At 42.0% G+C, this 21,014-nt stretch overlaps 1 protein-coding gene across 5 annotated transcripts in view; it reads left to right on the top strand.

Moving 5' to 3' along the window:
• Positions 1-21,014, top strand: part of si:cabz01090165.1 (uncharacterized protein LOC100333421 homolog) — a 305,072-nt gene that overhangs the window by 262,243 nt on the left and 21,815 nt on the right. For all 5 annotated transcript variants that reach the window (XM_036215075.1, XM_024276868.2, XM_024276867.2 and 2 more), the window contains 6 exons: positions 3,714-3,975; positions 6,358-6,558; positions 11,066-11,232; positions 15,662-15,902; positions 17,330-17,542; positions 18,346-18,656. In XM_036215075.1, the coding sequence (XP_036070968.1) occupies positions 3,727-3,975; positions 6,358-6,558; positions 11,066-11,232; positions 15,662-15,902; positions 17,330-17,542; positions 18,346-18,656 (1,382 nt within the window). In that variant the 5' untranslated portion in view covers positions 3,714-3,726. The remainder of the gene's footprint in view (positions 1-3,713; positions 3,976-6,357; positions 6,559-11,065; positions 11,233-15,661; positions 15,903-17,329; positions 17,543-18,345; positions 18,657-21,014) is intronic.

Genomic DNA, 21,014 nt, shown 5'->3' with positions numbered 1-21,014 from the left:
ATAGATCCATGAACGTCTTTGTTTTCCTGGTCTGAGCTGGAATCTGGATCAGAACGGTAAATCTGGATAGCTCTGATGTCGATCACTGCTTTGGAGGCTGTAAGCTGGCAGGAGAGTGTGTAAACAGAGATCTCTCAGCAAGGGGTTTCTTTGCACCAACAGTCCCGCTCACAATTCAGTTTTGATGAACTTTTGCTCCTCTGCAGAAACTATGTCCTAGAAAACAGCACAAGATTTTACATTTTTGCTAAAATCATCATGAAAATACCTCTTTAAAATGAATCAAAAGATGAAGTTTTTAAAGAAGAAAACCTCATGTAAGCCCACAAAGTAATTCCCAGGGTTGTGAACACAGGCTCCGCCCCCAAATCTGAACTCCTCTAACCTTACAGACATCAGCTGTCATAGTCAGAGAATGAGTGAGTCAGCGTTTCCTGAAGCACGTCGTCCTGCGATCTAGAAACCTGACAGGAATCCGCTGTCCTAAAGAGGACCAGAGCTGGGAAAGACGCCTCCAAACCCAACGTGAGCGTCCACAGAGGAAAGAAGGCGGAGCCAGAGTTCAGCTTCGTCAGATGGAAACCATCAGGTGCAGCTGACACCTGGTTTTCCTGGTGAAACTCCCTCAAACGGGCAGAAGAGTCGGGTTGGAGGAAATGAACCCTCTGACACTCTGAACTGAAATGAATTCCTGTCACCAAACAGAGAAGAGGAAGCAGAATCTGGCGCTGTGTTTTCTGTTTGTTTGGAAGACAGATGGATGATCCTCACAGTTCAATCTCCATCTACATTCAAATGTTTTCCTCCAATCAGACTTTTCATTATCGTCTTCTCAGCACAATCAGGCCGGCAGCATGCAAATGTGGAGGATCTCCGTTTGAAAATAAGGAAACTTGACAAACAGAAGTCAGCAGAAGAAAACTCTGAGAGGAAAATGATGAAGAGCAGCAAGCAGAGGCAGGAAAAATGATGAAGATGTTACTGCTGAAGATGAATGCCTGAATGTTCTTAAAGGTATAAAAGGCAGGACTGAAGAGATGGATGGAGGCAGCGGTTCAAACGGGAGTAAAGAGTGATGATAGGACTGGGAGGGAAGATAAACAAATTGATGTTTGTTGTGTCGGAGGAGAGGAGTACATCTGAAAGGAGAGGCAGAGAGGGATGATGGGATGATGCAGGTAGAGAGTCTAATGGAGGGAATGGAGAAGAGGAGCGCTGTGAGTGAAATGAAAGCCACTTTCAGCCAAGGAGCAGATGATCAAAAGAGGAGAGGGGGAGATGGAGGAGCGCTGCTGCTGGAAATGAAGCTGCTTTGCATTTTTCTCACGCTAAGCCGACCCGCTAAACAAATTAAATCTGTTCGGAGCAGCCGGGCTCCTCGGAGACTCGGCTCCTTACAGGAAATTCATCTGAATCCATCTGAACACCAAAATCGGCAGTTATTAACGCAGATAATTGAGGATGGGGGTGTAAATAAATGAGATGGGGGGGGGTCACCATGGCTTCACAGAGAACTGGATTTTCTTAACTGGTTCAGATTTTGGTGCTTATTTTAAAAACGATCAGTCAGCATGAAAACACAGACGGAGAAATCCAGAATTCTCTTTCTGCATGAAGTGCTGTAAAAATGACAGAAGTTACCTGAGAATCCAGAGTTTTAGATGGAGTTATGAACATTTCTACTATTACATGTTACCATACATCTTCAGACCACCTCTGGGTGGAAAATAGTCAAAGCTGTACTGGGGAAATGTCAAGGTGGTAGACCGCTCAATGGAGAGAAAATGTTAGTGTACTTTTTTTCTACGGGTATGCTGCGGGCGACAGGTCGTAGTGAACACTTGTAGAACACGTAGGGTAATGACTTGAGTGCAGCGTAAGGTACGACAGCATCACCTGTAAGTCATAGGTGTGTGTAACTTCCTTTATTCTTACAAATACTTTCCGATTCGGTTACCACACGTGACAATGGAACGTTCCATCTTCATGACGTCTCTTAAAGTGGTCAAAGGAGCCTCAAGGGAACTGCCAGACACACCTGTGCCCCCCTTAAGATGCAGCCGCTCTTCTCTATGACCCTCCATGGACTCACCGACACATTCTCACTCCAACTCGTCAGATATAGGCGTATGGTTCAGGACCCCTCCACGTCACCTTTTGATGTTTTGGCTGTCCCAACTCAAAGTTTTAAGGGCTGGCTGTTCCCATTAAATCGAGGGTCCCCAACCGTCGGGATGCAGTAACGGACGCGGAGCCGGTACTAAGTTAAGGTACCGGATTAGTGTTAAGCCTCGTTTCCACTTGGGGACCCCTGATTAGCGTATACATTTTTCCCGGTCTCTGGCCTGATACCAATCAACCCTCGGACCGGTACTGGTTTGTGACCCAGAAGTTGGGTCCCCTGATTTAATGGGAACGTTATGACGAGTTGGGTACAGCCAAAACGCCAAAAACTGACGTGGAGGGCCCAGAACCCCACGTGCACACAGAACGAGATGGGAATGAGAACACGTTGGACCTGGACAATCCAAAAACCTGCCGCGCTAATCCGGGTCAATGTCCGAGACAAAGGTTTATCTGCTGTTGGGGAAAAAAACTGAAACTGAAAAAGATGGAAAGATAAACATTTTTGTTAACTTTTTCTAAAACATGGAAAGTTTGCAGCTGACGATTATAGAATCTGAATTTCGTCGTTAGTTTGGTTTGGGAGTTCATTTTAATTATACTTAAAAAATTATACTTAAAACTATTTTATTGACTTTTTTCTGCTGCGGTTTCTCTTCTGTTCATCGGTCCTCCTTCTTCTTCCATGATGTAAATCCAGAAAGTTCTGCTGTTTCATGACCTGATGCTTTGTGGCTTCCTGTGGTTAAAATGATGTGGAACACTGTTAACCTGAACCACAGTCACACGTCTGATTTAAGGCAGATTATTACAGAGTGTCTGTCCTGCTGCTTTTTCCCTGAAGATCGTCCAGTTTAAAGCCAGTTTAACAAAGGAACAGAAGTTTTGACTCAGAGAATGAAACAACACTAAAATACAGATTTAGTCTCTTTTCAGAACTTGTTTGTTGTTTGTTGTCCATCTTTTGCTTTCAAAAATAAAAACAGAAAAGCATAAATTCAGGTACAGACATCTGCCAGGATTTCCCGTTTAATTCTCGGTGGGTTTTTTGTCTTCAGTCCTTTACATTTGTCCCTCTCAGGGGTCTGTTGCTCCCCTCCATCCTCACTCAGCAGCTCTGTGCTGCAGCCGCAGAACATGGAGGGAAAAGTTTCTCTTCTTTTTTTTAGTTTCTTCTTCCTCCTCATTGAGTGGATTCTCCTTCGGAGCTCCTAAACTCACAAACTGAAGAGAAGCAGGCTCTGTGTTCTTTTATTGTCTTGACTGGGAAGATTTGACCTTTTTGTGCACATAAACACTAATGGACGCAGAAGTTCTCCTCTGCTCTCTTTAAACCAGCTGATGGTGAAACGCTGTGGCCGCTCAGGTGTGGGACAGGGAACAAGCTGCAGCTAAAGCTTTTTCTGAGCAGATATTTGCAGTGTTTTAATGTTGATGAGGTTGAAGTATGTTCCAAAAAATACTTGATGCTTTTGTCCTTCATGGTTTGCCACAAACGTGTAAGAAGCAGAAGAAGTTTACCTGTAAACTTGGCGTCTTGGCGCCTAAAGTCGCCCGTCTGATCCTCTGGTTGATGTTCTGTCTTGCAGCTGGCGAGCAGCCATGGACTCCCTCACTTCGCTGGTCTGCCCCGTCCTCGTCCTGCTGTTCCTGCCCCCCTGCTTCCCCTCCATGCTGTGCCCAAAGCGCTGCACGTGCCAGAACCTGCTGCCGTCCTACACCGTGCTGTGCGCCAAGACGGGCCTCCTCTTCGTCCCGCCCAACATCGACCGGCAGACGGCCGAGCTGCGGCTGATGGACAACTTCATCACCACGCTGAGGCACCGCGACTTCGCCAACATGTCCAGCCTGGTCAGAGCTCCTGCGAGCACCTTCACCTTCAGTTAGCGGCGAGCAGGCTGAGAATGACCACATCCACGTGACCTCCAGTTTGATTCGCTTTTGACCAACCGGAGGCGGTCGGTCAGAACTCTTGACACTATTGAGGCTCAAAAGGATGCTCAGAATAAATGATGTTAACAATTTATTTAAAGCAAACAGATTTAAACTGCAACTAGACTTAATTACAAAGATGTGAATCAGAAACAGGATCTTAAAAGAAACACCGGAGCAAGAATGGTTATTCTGACAAACTGAGTAACAGCCGTTTATTTTATAGAAGTCTATGGGATTTTGGCTTTCTGGGACGAGCGGAGGGAGGGGGGGTCAGTCCAGTTCTCTCTAAGTCCCGTCTATGTTTGTGACTCATACAATAGATTTTGAACACAAGTACAAAAATTATGAAGTTAAAAAAATTACAGAGTACAGTTTTTACACGAGCACAAATTAAAATAACAAGAGCTTGAAACTAACTATTTTCACAAATCTTTAACAATTATGCACAAATGGTGTTACACACACAAAAAACCAAATTCATATATATATATATATATATATATATATATGTACAGTATGTATGGGATAATAACCCGACAAAGTGTGCATTATAAGAAATAAATGCAGTTTGTAGAAGCAAGTTCAGGCCTCCGCGTTGTGCGTTAATTTCTCATAATGCACACTTCATCGGGTTATTATCCCTTACATATATATATATATATATATATATATATATATATATATATATATACTCTTTTCACATCTCCAAGATTTGTCGGTAAATGATGCGTTTAAATGCTGCTGGAATTCTTATCTGATAAAACTTGTCATTTTCACACTTTCTTTAACAGATATGCTACGATAATTAATAGAAAAAAAATCTAAAGATGTTTTTTTTAAAACTCAACACTAAAGTTTCTCTGTCCTCATCGCTCCATTGCACTTTCCCTGCAGCGTCTTCACTGCGGAACATACATATTTATATATACATACATACATATATATATATATATATATATATATATATCTTTTTTTCTTTTGAAATGCATTTGCAGCTCACTTCTCTGTGGTAATACAAGAATTTGAACATTTGAAGAGTGAGGTTGGATGTCCGAATTTGGGAATATTTTTCTAACTTTACAGAACTGGAAAATGTCAAGTTTCACCGGACAGCATTCACAATCTAAGTTTAAAGTGGAAGAAATGAAAACTCTGATGACCCAGCATTCTGGCAGCGTTTAAACACATCACTTACAGACGAATCTTGGAGACGCGAAAAGAGTCTCACCTCAGATTTGTGTGTAAATGTGATTTTGTGTGGTTATAACAAGTGATTTGTGCATACTTTTTAATGATTTGTGTGTGGTTAGTTTCAAGCTGTTTTCATTTTAACTTGTGCATTTGTAAACTGTATATTTTTGAATATAATAATTTGTGAACTTATGCACAAAATGTATGAGTAACAAATCAAATCGGGTGAGTCTATTTTATCTCCACCTGCTGGACATCAAATCCACAGGTGTGAGCAAACGGGAAACATCTGCTTCCCAAACAGGTTAGGCTGCTTCCGGTTGAGGATGAGGAGAGGAGGAAGGTGAGGCGTTAACTCGGAGCGTGTCAGACTGAGACGGATAAAGTGTTGGGAGTTTAGCAAATGTTGGGCTTTCAGGAGCGTGTCACAGCGTTTAGAGCTTTCTCAGAGGAGAAACAAGAAATTAGAGGGATTTTTGGGGACAAATCCATTTTCTGAACATCTGCTCCTCACAAAGCAGCACTCTGGAATGGGACGGATTTCACAAATGATCCCCCGCGCTCTGCAGCGGCTCTGCAGCAGCCACATAAAAACATGTCCTGATCGGCGCCTCAGCTGGAGGCCTCCTTCACGTATGAACGTCTCCTCTTTAGAGGCTCCGCAGCAGCTCAGAGGATGTTTGCTCTCACGCGGGGAAACGTGGAGGATGAGCTTTTAATCACCGAGCATCTGCAGAGCGCCGCGTACGTCCCCGCTGGAAGCAGCGCCTTTAAAACGTGTTGATGCTCATTGACCTTTTCTCAGAGTCAATAGAATACGTCTTTGCGTCGTCACACTCCTGAGGTTACATGTTTGGTGTCAGACAGACGGAGTTATTAACCACATGGATTCTCACTGAGTGATGGACGTGGTTCTTGTCAGTCGGAGGGATTCACCTTTAGACTGTTTTAACCTCAGATTAAGACAAAACTCTTTCAAGAATACAGAAAAAATGATGTATATTTTCTAACTGGATGATATAGACACTTGATTGGGGTGAAGCTCCAGTTTTTTAAGGATAAATTAGTCAAAAATGATGAAGTGACCGTGGTTGTTTGTACCTCCAGATCCACTTGACCCTCAGCAGAAACACCATCAGCCAGATCAGGCCGTACACCTTCGCTGACCTCCAGGAGCTGCACGCCCTGCATATGGACGCCAACCGCCTGACCGTCCTGGACGACTCCCACTTCCAGGGCCTGGTGAACCTGAGGCACCTCATCCTGGCCAACAACCAGCTGCACAGCATCTCTGAAGGAGCCTTCCAGGTGTGAACACACTTTCATCATGACCACCACAAGCTTTAAGTCGATGATGAACATCTGCGGTCATGGTTGTGTTCGGGATGACTTTAACAATCACTGGTTTTGTGTAGAAATGCTGTGTTCACGAGGTGTTGGGACAATCGGAAAAGTGACTGTCAAACTTGGAAAACACACATGAATGTCATAAAAACAACAAATAAATACAGTAAATTAATAAATAAAATAAAATAAAAACAACTCCACATGAATGCAGAATAACTTTTCTGCAGCCAAACAAAAGTTGGTGTGTATGCTCTACATGTGGAGAGACACCAATTCAAAACACAAACATTAACACTAGGATTCCTGAGCCTGCGCAAATTTGCGCAGGGAAGAGTTCCCCCCCTTTAGTCCGAGAGCCCATTGATGTGTCATGGTGGGTCACTGATGAGCCATTAACTTGCACATGTTTATGTTAATGCAGCATGTAGTACCTAATGTGTATTTGAACTAACAGGTTGTGTGGGGGTTGGAGTTACCTGATGCATGTGGACAAGTATTGGCTTTCCTGCTTTTACTCACATTTGAACTAAAGTTCCATCTCATTCCTAACCCAGAGTTCAATATGATGTTGCTCCACCTTTTGCTGCTATTGCAGCTTCAACTCTTCTGGGAAGGCTGTCCACAAGGTTGAGGAGAGTATTTATAAGAACTCTGGATCATTCTTCCAAAAGCTCATTGGTCAGGTCACACTGATGTTGGTGGAGAAGGTCTGGCTCTCAGTCTCTGCTCTAATTCATCTCAAAGGTGTTCTATGGCGTTCAGTTCAGGACTCTGTCCTCCATGTCTTTATGGACCTTGCTTTGTGCTCTGGTGCACAAAAATGTTGGAAGATGAAGGGCCCGCTCCAAACTGTTCCCACTTAGGTTGGTAGCATTGTCCAAAATGTTTTAGCCTCCTGAAGCATTGAAAGTTCCTCCATTGAACAGTTTCAAGGTAAAAATAAAATATAAATGTAAAAACAAATATTTAATGTGGACTATTCCTGAGCGGGATTCGAACCCATGACCTTCTGACTGTGAGTCTGCAGCCATAACCACTACACCGTCTAGTGGCGGAATCTGGACTGCATGTCAAAGTTAAATTTAAACCTGACAATCTGGATTGCGTAAACAGGAAGTTTAAAAGTAAACACAATGTTCATGGTTTAAAAGCATAGAAAATGAATAAAACACCCCCCCCCCCCATGTCACCAGTTTGTCAATTATTGTATTTGTCTGTGTTTAAAATATTTTTTTCCCCTTCATTAAACAGTTTCAAGGTAAAAATAAAATATAAAAGTAAAAACAAATATTTAATGTGGACTATTCCTGAGCGGGATTTGAACCCATGACCTTCTGATTGTGAGTCCGCAGCCATAACCACTTGACTGTCTAGTGGCGGAATCTGGAATGCATGTCAAACTTAAATTTAAACCTGACAATCTGGATTGCGTAAACAGGAAGTTTAAAAGTAAACACAATGTTCATGGTTTAAAAGCATAGAGAATGAATAAAACGCCCCCCCCATGTCACCAGTTTGTCAATTGTTGTATTTGTCTGTGTTAAAAATATTTTTTTCCCCTGCATTGAACAGTTTCAAGGTAAAAATAAAATATAAATGTAAAATCAAATATTTCATGTGGACTATTCCTGAGCGGGATTTGAACCCATGACCTTCTGATTGTGAGTCCGCAGCCATAACCACTGCACCGTCTAGTGGCGGAATCTGGAATGCATGTCAAACTTAAATATAAACCTGACAATCTGGATTGCGTAAACAGGAAGTTTAAAAGTAAACACAATGTTCATGGTTTAAAAGCATAGAAAATGAATAAAACGCCCCCCCCCCCATGTCACCAGTTTGTCAATTATTGAATATCTGAGCAGGATTCGAACCCATGACCTTCTGAATGTGAGTCAGCAGCCATAACATTTTAACCGGACAATCTGCAAAGTGAAAACAGGAGGTCATTGTTGATGGTTTAAGGTGATCACCACAACACTACTTTGAGAAGGGGAGGGGGGCGTTGCAGCAGAAGCTGAGAGTTCCAGGGATTCTAGTGTTAATAATGATTATCAATATATTTAATAATATATATTTAATATTTAATAATAGTGATCATCGATACAAACTGGTTTTTCACACAGATTTCTGGGAAATTTCCAGGATGCTGGATTTTGGAATTATAGATCCTGAGATCTTGAAAAATTGCCCTTTAGAGAACTAAGTAGTGAGGGAATTCAAGCATGACCTTTGTCTCACATGGACAAGGTGGAGCCCTAAGGTGTCCAATGACCTGCCTGAAGAAATTTCCAAATAAAGTTCAATATTAGGGAATTTACAACTCCAAAGTTGATCACAGAGAACACTGTTCAAAAAACACTGTAGATTCTTCAATACGACCCCAATGGACCATCATCAGAATTCAGATATTTCTAAAAACCTCCAGGAAAACATTTGAGAGAAACCTGATGAAAACATTCATAAATGAAACCCCCTGTTTGTTAGTGTTTTATATATATATATATATTTTAAAGCTGCAACCTTTCGAATCACTCCTTGAAGGAGCTTTTCTCCTGGCAGCATTGGTCCAATCTTTTCTAATTGTGCTGTCATAGACTTTCACAGCAGGGAAATATGAGCAAAATGCTGAAGAACTTTAATTGGAAATCGTATAGGAATATAATATGGAGAAATTGGAGCCATTTTAGTGAAATAAACGTTGATAGAAACCATTCTGCGGACGCCTCGGGCCTTCATTAGCTGCAAATTGTAACTTCAATTTAAAACTAATCTTCATGTTGCTCATAAACGAGTTGGGCCTCCGTGATGTGTAACATATCTACTCGCTGAGAAAATGGACTTCACTTCTTGAGGATATTGTCAAGGATGCAAATAACCAAAAGAGAGATGCATGTACTCGAACCAGCTTCTCTGGAATAAAAACTAAGACTTGTGAGTCCTGGTTCCTCCAGTGTGTTCTACTGACCCCTTTCCTGGGGGAGCGGTGAGCTGCAGACACAGCTGCCCTCTGTAACCATTTAGTGGTTAAACCCCCCAATCCAACCATTAATGCTGAGTGTCAAGCAGGGAGGCACCGGGTCCCATTTTGAGTCTTTGGAATGACTCGACTGGGTTTTGAACTACCATCCTTCCAGTCTCAGGGTGGACACTCTACCACGAGGCCACTGAGCTGGTTAGATCCTTCACCCAAAACACAACAGTTTTGTTAGTCGTAAGGTTAACTTTACTGAAGTGTAATTTGATACCAAATGACTGCAAGTTTTCTGTTGTACCTTTAAGTCGCTCCTGCGTATAAGTCACAGATACTAAAAAAAAATGCATAATAACGAAATAAAATCATATAGAAGTCGCACTTTTTGGAGAAACTAAACTAAAAAATATGAAACCAAGAACAGACATTTCACCTCAAAAGGCAATTGGGACATAGCCGCTGTCTATTATGTTACCATAACATATGAATAATTATTCAGATAACCATGACGTAAAGAACATGCTAACAAATCAATCAAACTCCTAATATCACGTTAAACCACTTCATCCTGTGTGGATTTGGAACAACTCCGCCGAGCTCAGAGCTTATATTTTTGTGTAGCTGTCAGTAGCAAATATTGATAGTGCCCTCTAGTGGCTGTTAGTGGGAGTGTAACAAATACACGAGCCTACCCTTTACAAATCGCACATAAGTTGCACCTGAGAATAAGTCACACCCCCAGCCCAACAAAAAAAAAGTGACTTATAGTCTGAAAAATACAGTACATTAGTTCAAAAAAAGGGATTGCCTCGGATTGCCTTCACAATTTCCTCCGCCGGGGTCTCTTGATGTCCGGCTTCTACATTTCACAAATTAGCCAGAACAGCTAGCATGTAGCCGAAATATCAGCTAACCTCCAAAACAGCCTAAAAAACAAAGATAAAAGCCTAAATTAGCCAAAACAGCCAGAATGTAGTTGAAGTATTAGCTAGTTTGGGGTTGGACCTGGGTAGTCTTAGTGTGATAGTCTTTCTTTGTTTGTTTGTTTGTTTGTTTGTTTGTTTTCTTTAAGTAGCTTTTGTTTTAGCCATCACACTAATTGTTTTTCCCTTTTCCTTTTCAGGACACAGATTCTTTGTGTACATTATTTAATAAATTGTGTTCCTTTTTCTCACGGTTGTCCAGTTTTTTGTTTTGGTCCCATTTTTGGTTTTCCTCTAGACTTGAGACAGATCTGCCCATTGGAGTCTAACAATCCAAAATCTCATTTTCCAGTAACTGTTATCAGCTTAAGGACATCAAGTTCAGCTTTTCCTTTATTAAGTCACCAAACCATCTTGTTAGTGTATTTTTTATCAGATAAAAGATGTTTTGCATTATTTTGTTCAGCCTTCAGTGTTTATTTTTTCCTTCTCTCTCCATCTCACGTTCCTTTTGTCTTTGTGTCTTTTTTTTTATCTGAACCTGTTTGTGTGGCCCTCTGCTCCTCCTCAGGACTTCCTGGAGACTCTGGAGGACTTGGACCTGAGCTACAACAACCTGGTGGACATCCCCTGGGACACCATTGCGTTGCTGGTCAGTGTCAACACGCTCAGCCTGGACCACAACCTCATCGAGAGCGTCCCCGAGGGGATCTTCTCCAACCTGCACAAGCTGGCCAGGTCAGAGTTCACGGACAGCCACAGCCGTGGTTTCTGCATCTCCTTTCCTCTCTGGTGGTTTCTAGGAGGTTCAAGACTATGGAGGTTGTGATATAAATGAAACCAGTTAAAAAACAGGAAACATTTTGGTTTTAGTCCAAAAGAATCGATCTCATGTGTTTAGATGGTGTTAACTCATCAAACCTCATTCATTTAAACAGAGAAAAATATGTCTTATAGTAGACGAGGAGTGGCCGTACTTTGAATGTATTTGTTAAATAGGGACAGATATGAAAACATAGACATACTGTGAACAGCCGTCCCATGCCTCTATCATGATGCTTTTAGCCGTAGCTAGTTTTCAGGTCTTCTTTTTAACACATATATTCACACCATAAGAGTATTTTTATGTAGTTGGAACTAAATTTAGGCCCAAAGGGGTTAATAGTTTTCCAGTTACCTGTTGTTTGACCTAAACCAGGAGTCCCCAGACTTTTTCTTGTGAGGGCCACAAAGCTGTTTCCTTGTCTGATGGGGGGCGGGGTCGGTTTGTAATTAAACCAATAAATATTCTAAATTACTACTGTCAAAGTTTAGCTGCAGAAGGGTGGAATAAAAGCTCACGTTCTATGTCGGTCGATCGGCCAGATTGGAAAAAAAAAAAAAATCGTGCGTCTCTGATAGTGTTTCGGGGGCCGGGCCAAATGGGGAGGAGGGCCGGATCTGGCCCGCGGGCCGTAGCTTGGGGACCCCTCAAACATCTTGAGAATGTTGTTAATCAAACCTCAAAGTGGATTTAATTTTCGTTGGGTTTCTTTTTTGTTTTTAATCTTCAGTAAACATTAGAGGTGTAGGCAATATATTGTGATATTTTGTTTGGCGAAATTTAAATTTAAAATTCTGACAAGATAATATTTAATGAACTATTTATGAGCGTCATTTAGCATCTTTTATTTTTTACTTAAACCACACGCTGAGCCTCTTTGATCATATCAGTATCTGTAAACAGTCGCAGTGTTTAATGTTGTGATCGATGAATAAAATGAATTTTAACATTTTAGTGCACTAAAAGACATATTAATATTCAGGTAGAGTTCCTTTTCTAAGTCATACTCTTAAAAAAAAGTGAAAATTTGTTCTGACAGTCTTGAGATATTTCGCGGTATGTATCGTATCGTGAGACACGTATCGGCATATATATCGAATCACCAGGCTAGTTCATAATGAAAATGACAAACAGCTGATTTAATGGGATGTTTTGATTTGTTTCTGGACAGTAAATATAAACAAAGCTCAAATTAAACTCTTACTGAATCGCGGATAGAGCAAAAACAAACAATGTATTAAATCTCAGTAAAATGTACTAAATTGACCTGGAAAACGTACAAATATACAGACATTTTGAGTTTTTGTTGCATCAAAAGATCGAATTAGCAGCAATTGTTCTCTTGATTGTATTTTTCATGAAACATAGGAGCTTCAGCTGAATGGAAGTCTCTTTTTAAATATGTCCTCATTGGAGCTGATTAATAGAAACCTGAACATTTACAGAATTGACTGAGTTTGCAAACTCAGCATTCACTGACTGACCGTCTGGCGTCTGACCTCCTTCAATCTCGCGGGTCAGAGCGGCCCCACGATCAAAAACTTTATCAGTTTGGCCTTTAAAGTGTGCAACATGACTGCTCATGTCCAGAAATGAACAAACAGACCCAATTAACAGTAATCGATTGTAATTAAAGTCCTTCATCAGCGCACGGAGCAGCGATATCATGCGGGCCTTTCATGCCCAGGCTGACATTTAAAGGCTGAATGGATTAGTTTCCCCCTGGAGACCCGGCGCCGTGTGTGTGCTGGCAACACCTGTACACACAAACACACCCCCCGCCGCCGCACATCAAACACCGTAATTGAAATTTGTCAAGTTGAGCGTGCTCACTGCTCTCCGCAGCTTTTAGCTTCTTGTTAAGACATCGTTTTGAATATTTCTGGAGGGGAAAACAGACTTTTTCTTCATTTGCTGTTTGCAGCCGAGAACGCTTGAGTATCCTGCTTGATTACCCGTCTTCAGGTCTATTATTTTGCAGGAAAAGATTACCCTTCAGACTCCAAAGTGGATGAGTGTCTTAGAAAACACCCAGAGTGTTTTTCTCTGGCCGGGTCTCGCGTTTGAAAGGCTGCTTTAGCTCCCCAGCACTTCTCAGATGAAAACACGCTCAGGTTTCCCCGGGATTAGCAGCTAAAGGCAGAGAAAAGTCCCAACATGAGGTTTAACCTCTGATCAAACCACCTGATCCACGGCCTTAGCGGAGCAGCGATCTAACGCGGCGCCGCTTCCCTCTGAAGTTCAGCCCAGTAACGTAATGGAGTCATTTAGCACTTAGAGTGGCTTAAGCTTAACTCTCAGGCACTCGAGCGTTCTCAGCAGAAAACACCGTTTCCACTGCAGCAGAGTCTTCACTTTGACACATTTACTACATCTACTGTATGCTATTAACTCCAGTGAATAGATCCTACTATTGTGTTGAGAATTTTGCTGAAAATACAACACAGAAAAGCCCTGAGGGCTCTGATGGTTAAAGCTTTAGTCACAACTGGTCCTAATGGGTGGATACGGGTCAAAAGTGGTCAAACCTGTACGGGGCACACAGGTGACTCCTTACACCAGAGGGGTCACACTCAATCACACAAGGAGCCAAAACCCAGAACACACCTGAGGTCGCTGGATGAACAGGATCAACATTCATTGAACACTAAAACTACATTTTTTAAACTTTAAAACTGTAACTTTTTTAAATAATTATGAACTAGATATATATCATTACCTGTGATAATGTTAGTGTGAATGCTGGAAGCTGAATTTAGCTGCTAAAGATGCTATTGCTGAGAGCTGAAAATTCTGAAATTGATGGCTGAAAACGCTGAAGCTGATGGCTGAAAATGCTGAAGCTTAAAAAGCTGAAGCTGATAGCCAGCTAAAATATTACATAAATACCAAATTAGCCTAAAAACAAAAAAACAGCTAACATGTAGCTAAAACAATAGCTAAGCTATAAAATAGCCTAAAAAAAAGGAAAAATGGCTAGAATGTACCTGAATATTAGCAAAGCTCCAAAAAAGAAGCCTAAAAAAACAAAAATAACTCTAATTTTGCTAAAAACACCTAGCATGTTGTTGAAGCATTAGTAAAACTCAAAAATAGCCTAAAATAGCCTTGTGCTGTGCTGTGCATCGCTGCTGGTGGACCCCCAACAATTTAACTGTTCCTGACAGTTACAATAAAAAAGTCTTTGAATCTCTTTGAAATCTTGAATCTTTAAAAAATCTTAGTAAAAGCCAAAATAGTCCAAAAAGCTAGCAGAACGCCGATTTGTAAAATCACAACTTTTTAACATAATTATGAAAAAATAAAAAGGCAGGAATATCATTCCAGAATAAATCAACATAAGCCTTAAATTACTTTAAATATTTAACGATAAAATAAAATGATCTGGAGGGCCGTATCCGGCCCCCGGGCCTCGACTTTGACTCGTTTTAGGTCCATGTGATTTTCATTTTCTATTCTCCATCTTTGTTTGTCTGTTCCAGGTTGCATTATAATTACTGCGCGTTTCCTGTAAAAATAAATAAATCCTAAACTAAGAAAAGCTGTGAAAAATAATGTTAAATTATTTCATTTTGTCTAGAAGAATCTTTTTAAATCGTTGGACAGGAGGGATTCATTTTACACCACATTAGAAATTCTAAGATTCCCCACATCTTTACTCTCACATTCAATCTCCTCAGAACAGCCGGGATTCACGTCGGTTCTTTCATTTGAATGAGGTTGGCTCCAAACATCCAGACTCAACAGTTTTCCTTTAAAGAAGATCAGAGTCGTTCGTCTGTAGAGATGATCATTCTGGTTCCGTTCTGATCTCCAAGAAGAAGAAGAAGATGAGGTTTACGCTTTCACAGCCGTCCTGTCATTTTCTTTTTTCATCTCCTCCTGCCTCCCTCCTCCATCTCACCTTTTCACATGGCCTCCCACCAGATCGATGTGCTGCCCGGCTCCTCTGGCCTCCTGCTTTATCCTCTCAGAGCATCAGCAGCACAACAGAAGCACTGATTCTGAAGGAATGAGTCAGCAGAGGCTTCAGCTCCTCCGGCTGCTCCTTCCAAGTCCCTCGCTTGAAAGGAAACGTTTCAAAAAGCCTATTAATAATGCACTGGTGTCAACAGAGAAAATGAAGGGAATTGTTAAAGAACACGATGCAAACAAACAGAATGTGAAGATGTGAAACCATGAGGTTTCTTACTTTTGTGACTTTCTTCCAGGTTTTTTCTTCCAAACTCTAATAATTGAAGATTGATTTTTTTTCTCTGTTGTAAACGCCTTCAGATCAGACAGAAACCTGTTTGTTTCCAGCAGCAGGTCAGCTCAGTTCACCTTTGTGCGTTCTGTCCTCAGACTGGACATGACGTCTAACAAGCTGAAGAAGATCCCCCCCGACCCGCTCTTCCTCCGGATCCCCGTGTACGCCAAGATGAAGGGCTCGCCGCTCACGGCGCTGGTGCTGAGCTTTGGCGGGAACCCGCTGCACTGCAACTGCGAGCTGGTGTGGCTGCGCAGACTCACCCGGGAGGATGACCTGGAGACCTGCGCATCCCCCAAAGACCTCGCCGGCAAATACTTCTGGACCATACGCGAGGTCTGTGCCTCACTCTGTTCATCTTAACCACGAAACTCCGTTCTTAAACCAGGTCGACGTGCATCAGGTTTTTAGATCGACTGTTGGAAAACAGCGGATCACTCTGTCTTTAAGTAGATCTGTCTGACAAGTTCAACCATTTGGGTTTTTGGTTGGTTGATTGAATGATTGGTCATTTTGTTTGGTTGGTTAGTTGTTTGGTTGAGAGGTCATTCAGTTGGTCGGCTGATCGTTAGACTGACTGATCGAACAAACATACATATTTATATGTGACTTTCAGGGAGAACCGGGGAGATGGTTGGATGCTTGTTATTGTGGAACACTCGTGTCAGTCCCCATCCCAAAATAAAATAATGGTCAGTTTCCTCTCTGGATTTGGCTCCGTTTGGCTCCGCCCCCCCCTCTAGCGGGTGCACCGCCGCTGCTGCGTTACAGCCGGCAGATTGACTTCATTCTCTGTCTTACTTAATAAAATATACGATTGGTTATGTCCAAAGGATAGATGATTTAGACATCAGTAATCCGGGATCGTGAGCGTCACTGAAGAGGCTGAACCAGTTTGTTCAAATGAAGGACTTCCTCAGACCTCTGATCCCTCTGAAGGACTGAAAGTCTTCTCCATGTGACAGGAGCTGATTTGAGAGGATGAACCGTGTGGAGAGGGAGCTGCAGACTCTAAAGTGTCTGGGCTTCTTAACTACCAGGTTCGATAGTTCCTACCCAGCTGTGCAGACAAGTGGGCCACCGCCGCTCCGTCCTTAGCGGGGAGGGAAGTTCCTGCTCTCCAATCAATGAAAGCCGCCGCTGTGGCGGGAAAACCTGCGGAGCCGAGGAAGTCTGAGGGTTATCAGGACAAACGTTCCGATTCCCCTCCGTCCTCACTCGCATCGGGGAGATTCCCAGAGCTTCCCGCCGGGGGGGTTTGACTGAATCTGCAGCCGTCGGGTCAGAAACCAGATCTGCTGGGAAGGAGACTCGTGAGGAGCTTCAGAGGAGCGGAGTAAGCCGCGATAAACCAGGGTTCTGACCCGCCCAACGCCGGCTCAGGCGCCGGTGGGAGGTCTGGAATAATGCAGAATCTATTAGAGGATGCACAGAGAGTCTTTTTGGGGAAACGTACCAAATCCCTGGAGGTTTATCGCAGCTTATCTGTGACACAAATGAGTAGAAGTAGGACAGAAGCAGCAGCTGGAGTCAGCCGTTTTCCTTCTGTAACCTGGTTCTGTTCCCTTCAGAGCTGCTGCTCGGTGTTTTCATGTAGGGTGTGACTGTATCAGGTTACCGTTGAGGAAGTCATAGCAATGTCACAGTTACCTCCTGAAAACACTGGACTTACAACACATGCCAAAGTCACGGCCCGGGGGCCGGATCCGGCCCTCCAGATCATTTTATTTTAGTGTTGTGTTTGTCGCTGTCGTTCCCAACAGGAAGAGTTTGTCTGTGAGCCTCCGATGATAACCCGTCACACCTCCAAGATGTTCGTGATGGAAGGTCAGGAGGTCAGCCTGCGCTGCAAGTCCATCGGAGATCCGGAGCCGTCGACCCACTGGGTCAGTCCTGACGGGAAGCTGATCGGAAACACCTCCAGAACCATCTGCTACGAGAACGGATCGCTGGACATCCTCAAGGCGTCCGTCAAGGTGCAGAGATGATGGTTTTCTTCATCCATCTGTCTGTCCCTCCATCCATTCCTCTATTCCTGCACCTATCCCTGTACTCCTTTATCCATGGGTCTCTCCATTCATCTTTTTATATTTCTCTCTATTAATCATCCATCCATCGATCCATGTCTGTCCATCCTTCTACTCCTTCATCCACGTTTTTCTACATCTAATATTTCCCTCTGTCGATCATCTCTTCATCCACCCTTTTATCCTTTCATCCTTTTTATCAATCCATCCCTCCCTCATCCGTTCATCCACCTATCAATCTATCCTTGGATCCATCCTTCTATTATCCAATTATCCCTCTATCCATCAATTTGTCCCTTTATCCATCCATCCTTCTATCCATCCCTCCCTCCATTCATCTATCCATCCATTTGTCCCTTAATCCATCTCTCCCTCCATCCTTCCATCCTGTACCCCAGACTCCAGCGTTCCGGTCTCAGCTGACTTTGTCCGACTAAGGAGTGGGAAGTATTTTTGCCAAACCTCCTCATGTGGTTCCTCTCTGAACACCTCCTGAAAAACCTTCTTCCTTTTGTTTCCATCTGTCCTGTGAAGTCCCACAATGTCATGGAAAGATCAAATCTCTCCACTGACCTAAATGATATTTCCTTTGAGTGCCGAATCCATCTGAGTGGAAAGTGTTCAAACTGGATCATAAATAACTTTTAGAGTTTTAGGTTACCTTAAAACATCCATCGTCTTTCTCTACTCTGCATCAGTCATTTTATGTGTATTACAAAACGATATTTACCTGTTTCTGTTTTCTCCTGGAGGATTCTGGGAAGTTCACATGCATCGCCTCCAACGCGGCCGGGGAGGCCACGGCGCCGGTGGAGTTGGTCGTCAACCCCTCGCCTCATTTTGACCCCAAGCTGGACCCGGACCCGGGGCCGTCCGACATCCCCACTTCCATCAAGTCCAACGTCAGCGGGGGTCACCTCAGGCCCGACCAGCAGAGGGTCAGCGTGTCGGACCTCACGTCGAGCTCGGCGGTCATCCGGTGGCCGCCCCAGAACCACATCCCCGGCGTCCGCATGTACCAGATCCAGTACAACAGCTCCACGGACGACATCCTCATATACAGGTGAGACGGCACGGAGAAGAAACGGAAAACGGTCTGGAGATGACGGACCGTAAAAAGATAACAATAGAACGTTTTCTCACCAGAGAAATGAGTATATCGCGGTAGATTTTTATTTTGAAGGGTCCAACACTGTCACTCACCCGTTGTTTCAGTTGTTTCTATTTTCTCCTCTCTGGCGGGTAAAAGTCAGAGTTAGTCGCCACACGGGGAGCAAATGTTTGCATCTAATTATTTAGTTTATTAGCTCTCATTTTTTTGGACCTCTCCACTTCCTTTGTCTGTGTGAAAGCCAAACAAACGCTCACGAGTCACCACGCCTCCGCCGTCTCTCCTGCTCATCTTCTCTGTGTAACCTCCAGTTTCGCTGGTGAAACAGCGTTTTGTCTGTCACACCATGCAGCCCAGAGCGGAACATCTGGGGATTTTAACGGGATCCTGTCAGAACTGGAAGACAAACCAGCTGGACGTATAGCAGCAGCAGAAAGTTTAGTAAAAAGTGTTGATTTGGTGACCGCTATATAGCATGATGCTAATGCTAACAAGCTCTCTGTGAAGTCCTGATGTGTTCACAGACCAGCTTCCCATTGCAATGCTGCAAATTTTAATTAACTGCAGAAAAACCACAAGTTCCGGAAAAACCACGAGTAAAAAAAATACTGAAGTGAGCTTTAAAAATCTCAGTTAATGTCAAATTAACCAAAACAGCTACATTAGCTTAAACAAACCTCAGTAGATGCAAAATTAACCAAAACAGCCAGCATGTTGGTGAAAATTAGTTAAACTCTAAATTATCTTGAAAAAAAATCAGATGCCAAATCAACCAAAAAAGCTAGGATATTGTTAAATATTAGCCAAACTCTAAATTAGCTTTAAAAAACTCAGTAGATTCCAAATATTTTCACTGAGCGGACTTTAAGACGTGGTGGATAAATAGAAGAACACATTCATTAAAAACATTTGTTTTAATATGATGACAGAATTGAATCCATTGTGTATTAGCAGTGGGTGTTACACAAAAACTACAATTTGTGTCAGATGTTGTAATAAACTTGGCCTCTTCCCTTCATGAGAGCGCTCCAGATATAACGTATAACAGTCCAAATCTTTGTTTTCAGGCGGTTTTTTATTAGGATTTAATATAAAATGTACCTGCTGAAGATTATACATTTCTCTTTTGAGTTCAAATTGGACAAATATAGTTTATATTGGGGTATACAATGTTATTGAACTATATGAAAAAACCTATAGATAACCTATATCTAGATAAGAATCCCATATTGCCCCGCCTTATCTGAAGAACAGAGGAATCCCAACATTTTTATTATGAATTTGTGGAACAAGGAGCCAGGGAAATAACTTTTCGGCAGTTTTAATGTTTTTTTACTTGCCTTTCACCAGTAATATTGCTATAACCTTTTTTTTAAATAATTTTCCTCCCATCGCATCCCATCGTAATCCTCTGAGGTTAAAGCTTTAGATTTGTTCAGAGTTCATGTCATCTTCCTTCATGAAGCTGTGGCCTTTGAGCTGCAGGGTCTAAAAAAAAAACATCAAAAATAAAATTTCCTTCTTCTAATTGATAAATCTGGAACCAGTTTCAGGAGCAGAACCAGAAATCCTTTGTTACCTTTTGTTCTTGTTTGAATATTCTTAAAAACTATATCTTTAAACCCTCAGAGAAGGAACTACAGGAACTTTAGGCTGGAAGGAAGCTTCAGACTTTAAATATTAAAGAATTATTGCTTTTTTTCGTTGATCCTAAATTTGTAAAAGTAAGATTGACCTCTGCGGCGTCATCATTAAGAGGATCTTTTTCCAAAAATTATCTCAATTTTCAAAACTTTGATTTGAATTTTTTACTTGATAAATTCCTATTTTCTCATTAAAAATATGTAAACTTATTCTGCAGTCATTCATCCAAAGTATTTTTTAAACATTTATATCTCTCTTACCAATAGTTCTGTTTAGTTCTTTAACTTTTTGCCGTTATTTCACCTCCATGAAATGACAGTTAAAGCCTTGGTAGGTTTTTATAGTTTCAAGTTTTGGCTTTTTTTGTGTTTTATCGTCTTCATGTAACGTTTATAAATTGTTTAGCCTGATGAATGTTTATAATGAGATAAATATATATATTTTTAAGACCTTTTTCTATATATTTTTGCATAAATCAGCTCATTTCCATTCATTTGGGTTTATGATGCTTGTGATTCAAATGTTTGCAAACATTTTGTATATTAATAGCAAAAGAATAATAAAGAGAACACTATATTGTTTAAACATCATAAGTTCATTTTTACTCATTTTGACCTTTGAAAACCACCAAAATCAAACCCAGAGATGTTTGATTTTAGTAAGAAA

This window comes from Oryzias melastigma, linkage group LG13 (assembly GCF_002922805.2).
Source record: "Oryzias melastigma strain HK-1 linkage group LG13, ASM292280v2, whole genome shotgun sequence".
Lineage (NCBI taxonomy): Eukaryota > Metazoa > Chordata > Actinopteri > Beloniformes > Adrianichthyidae > Oryzias > Oryzias melastigma.
This window is presented reverse-complemented; position numbering and strand designations above follow the sequence as displayed.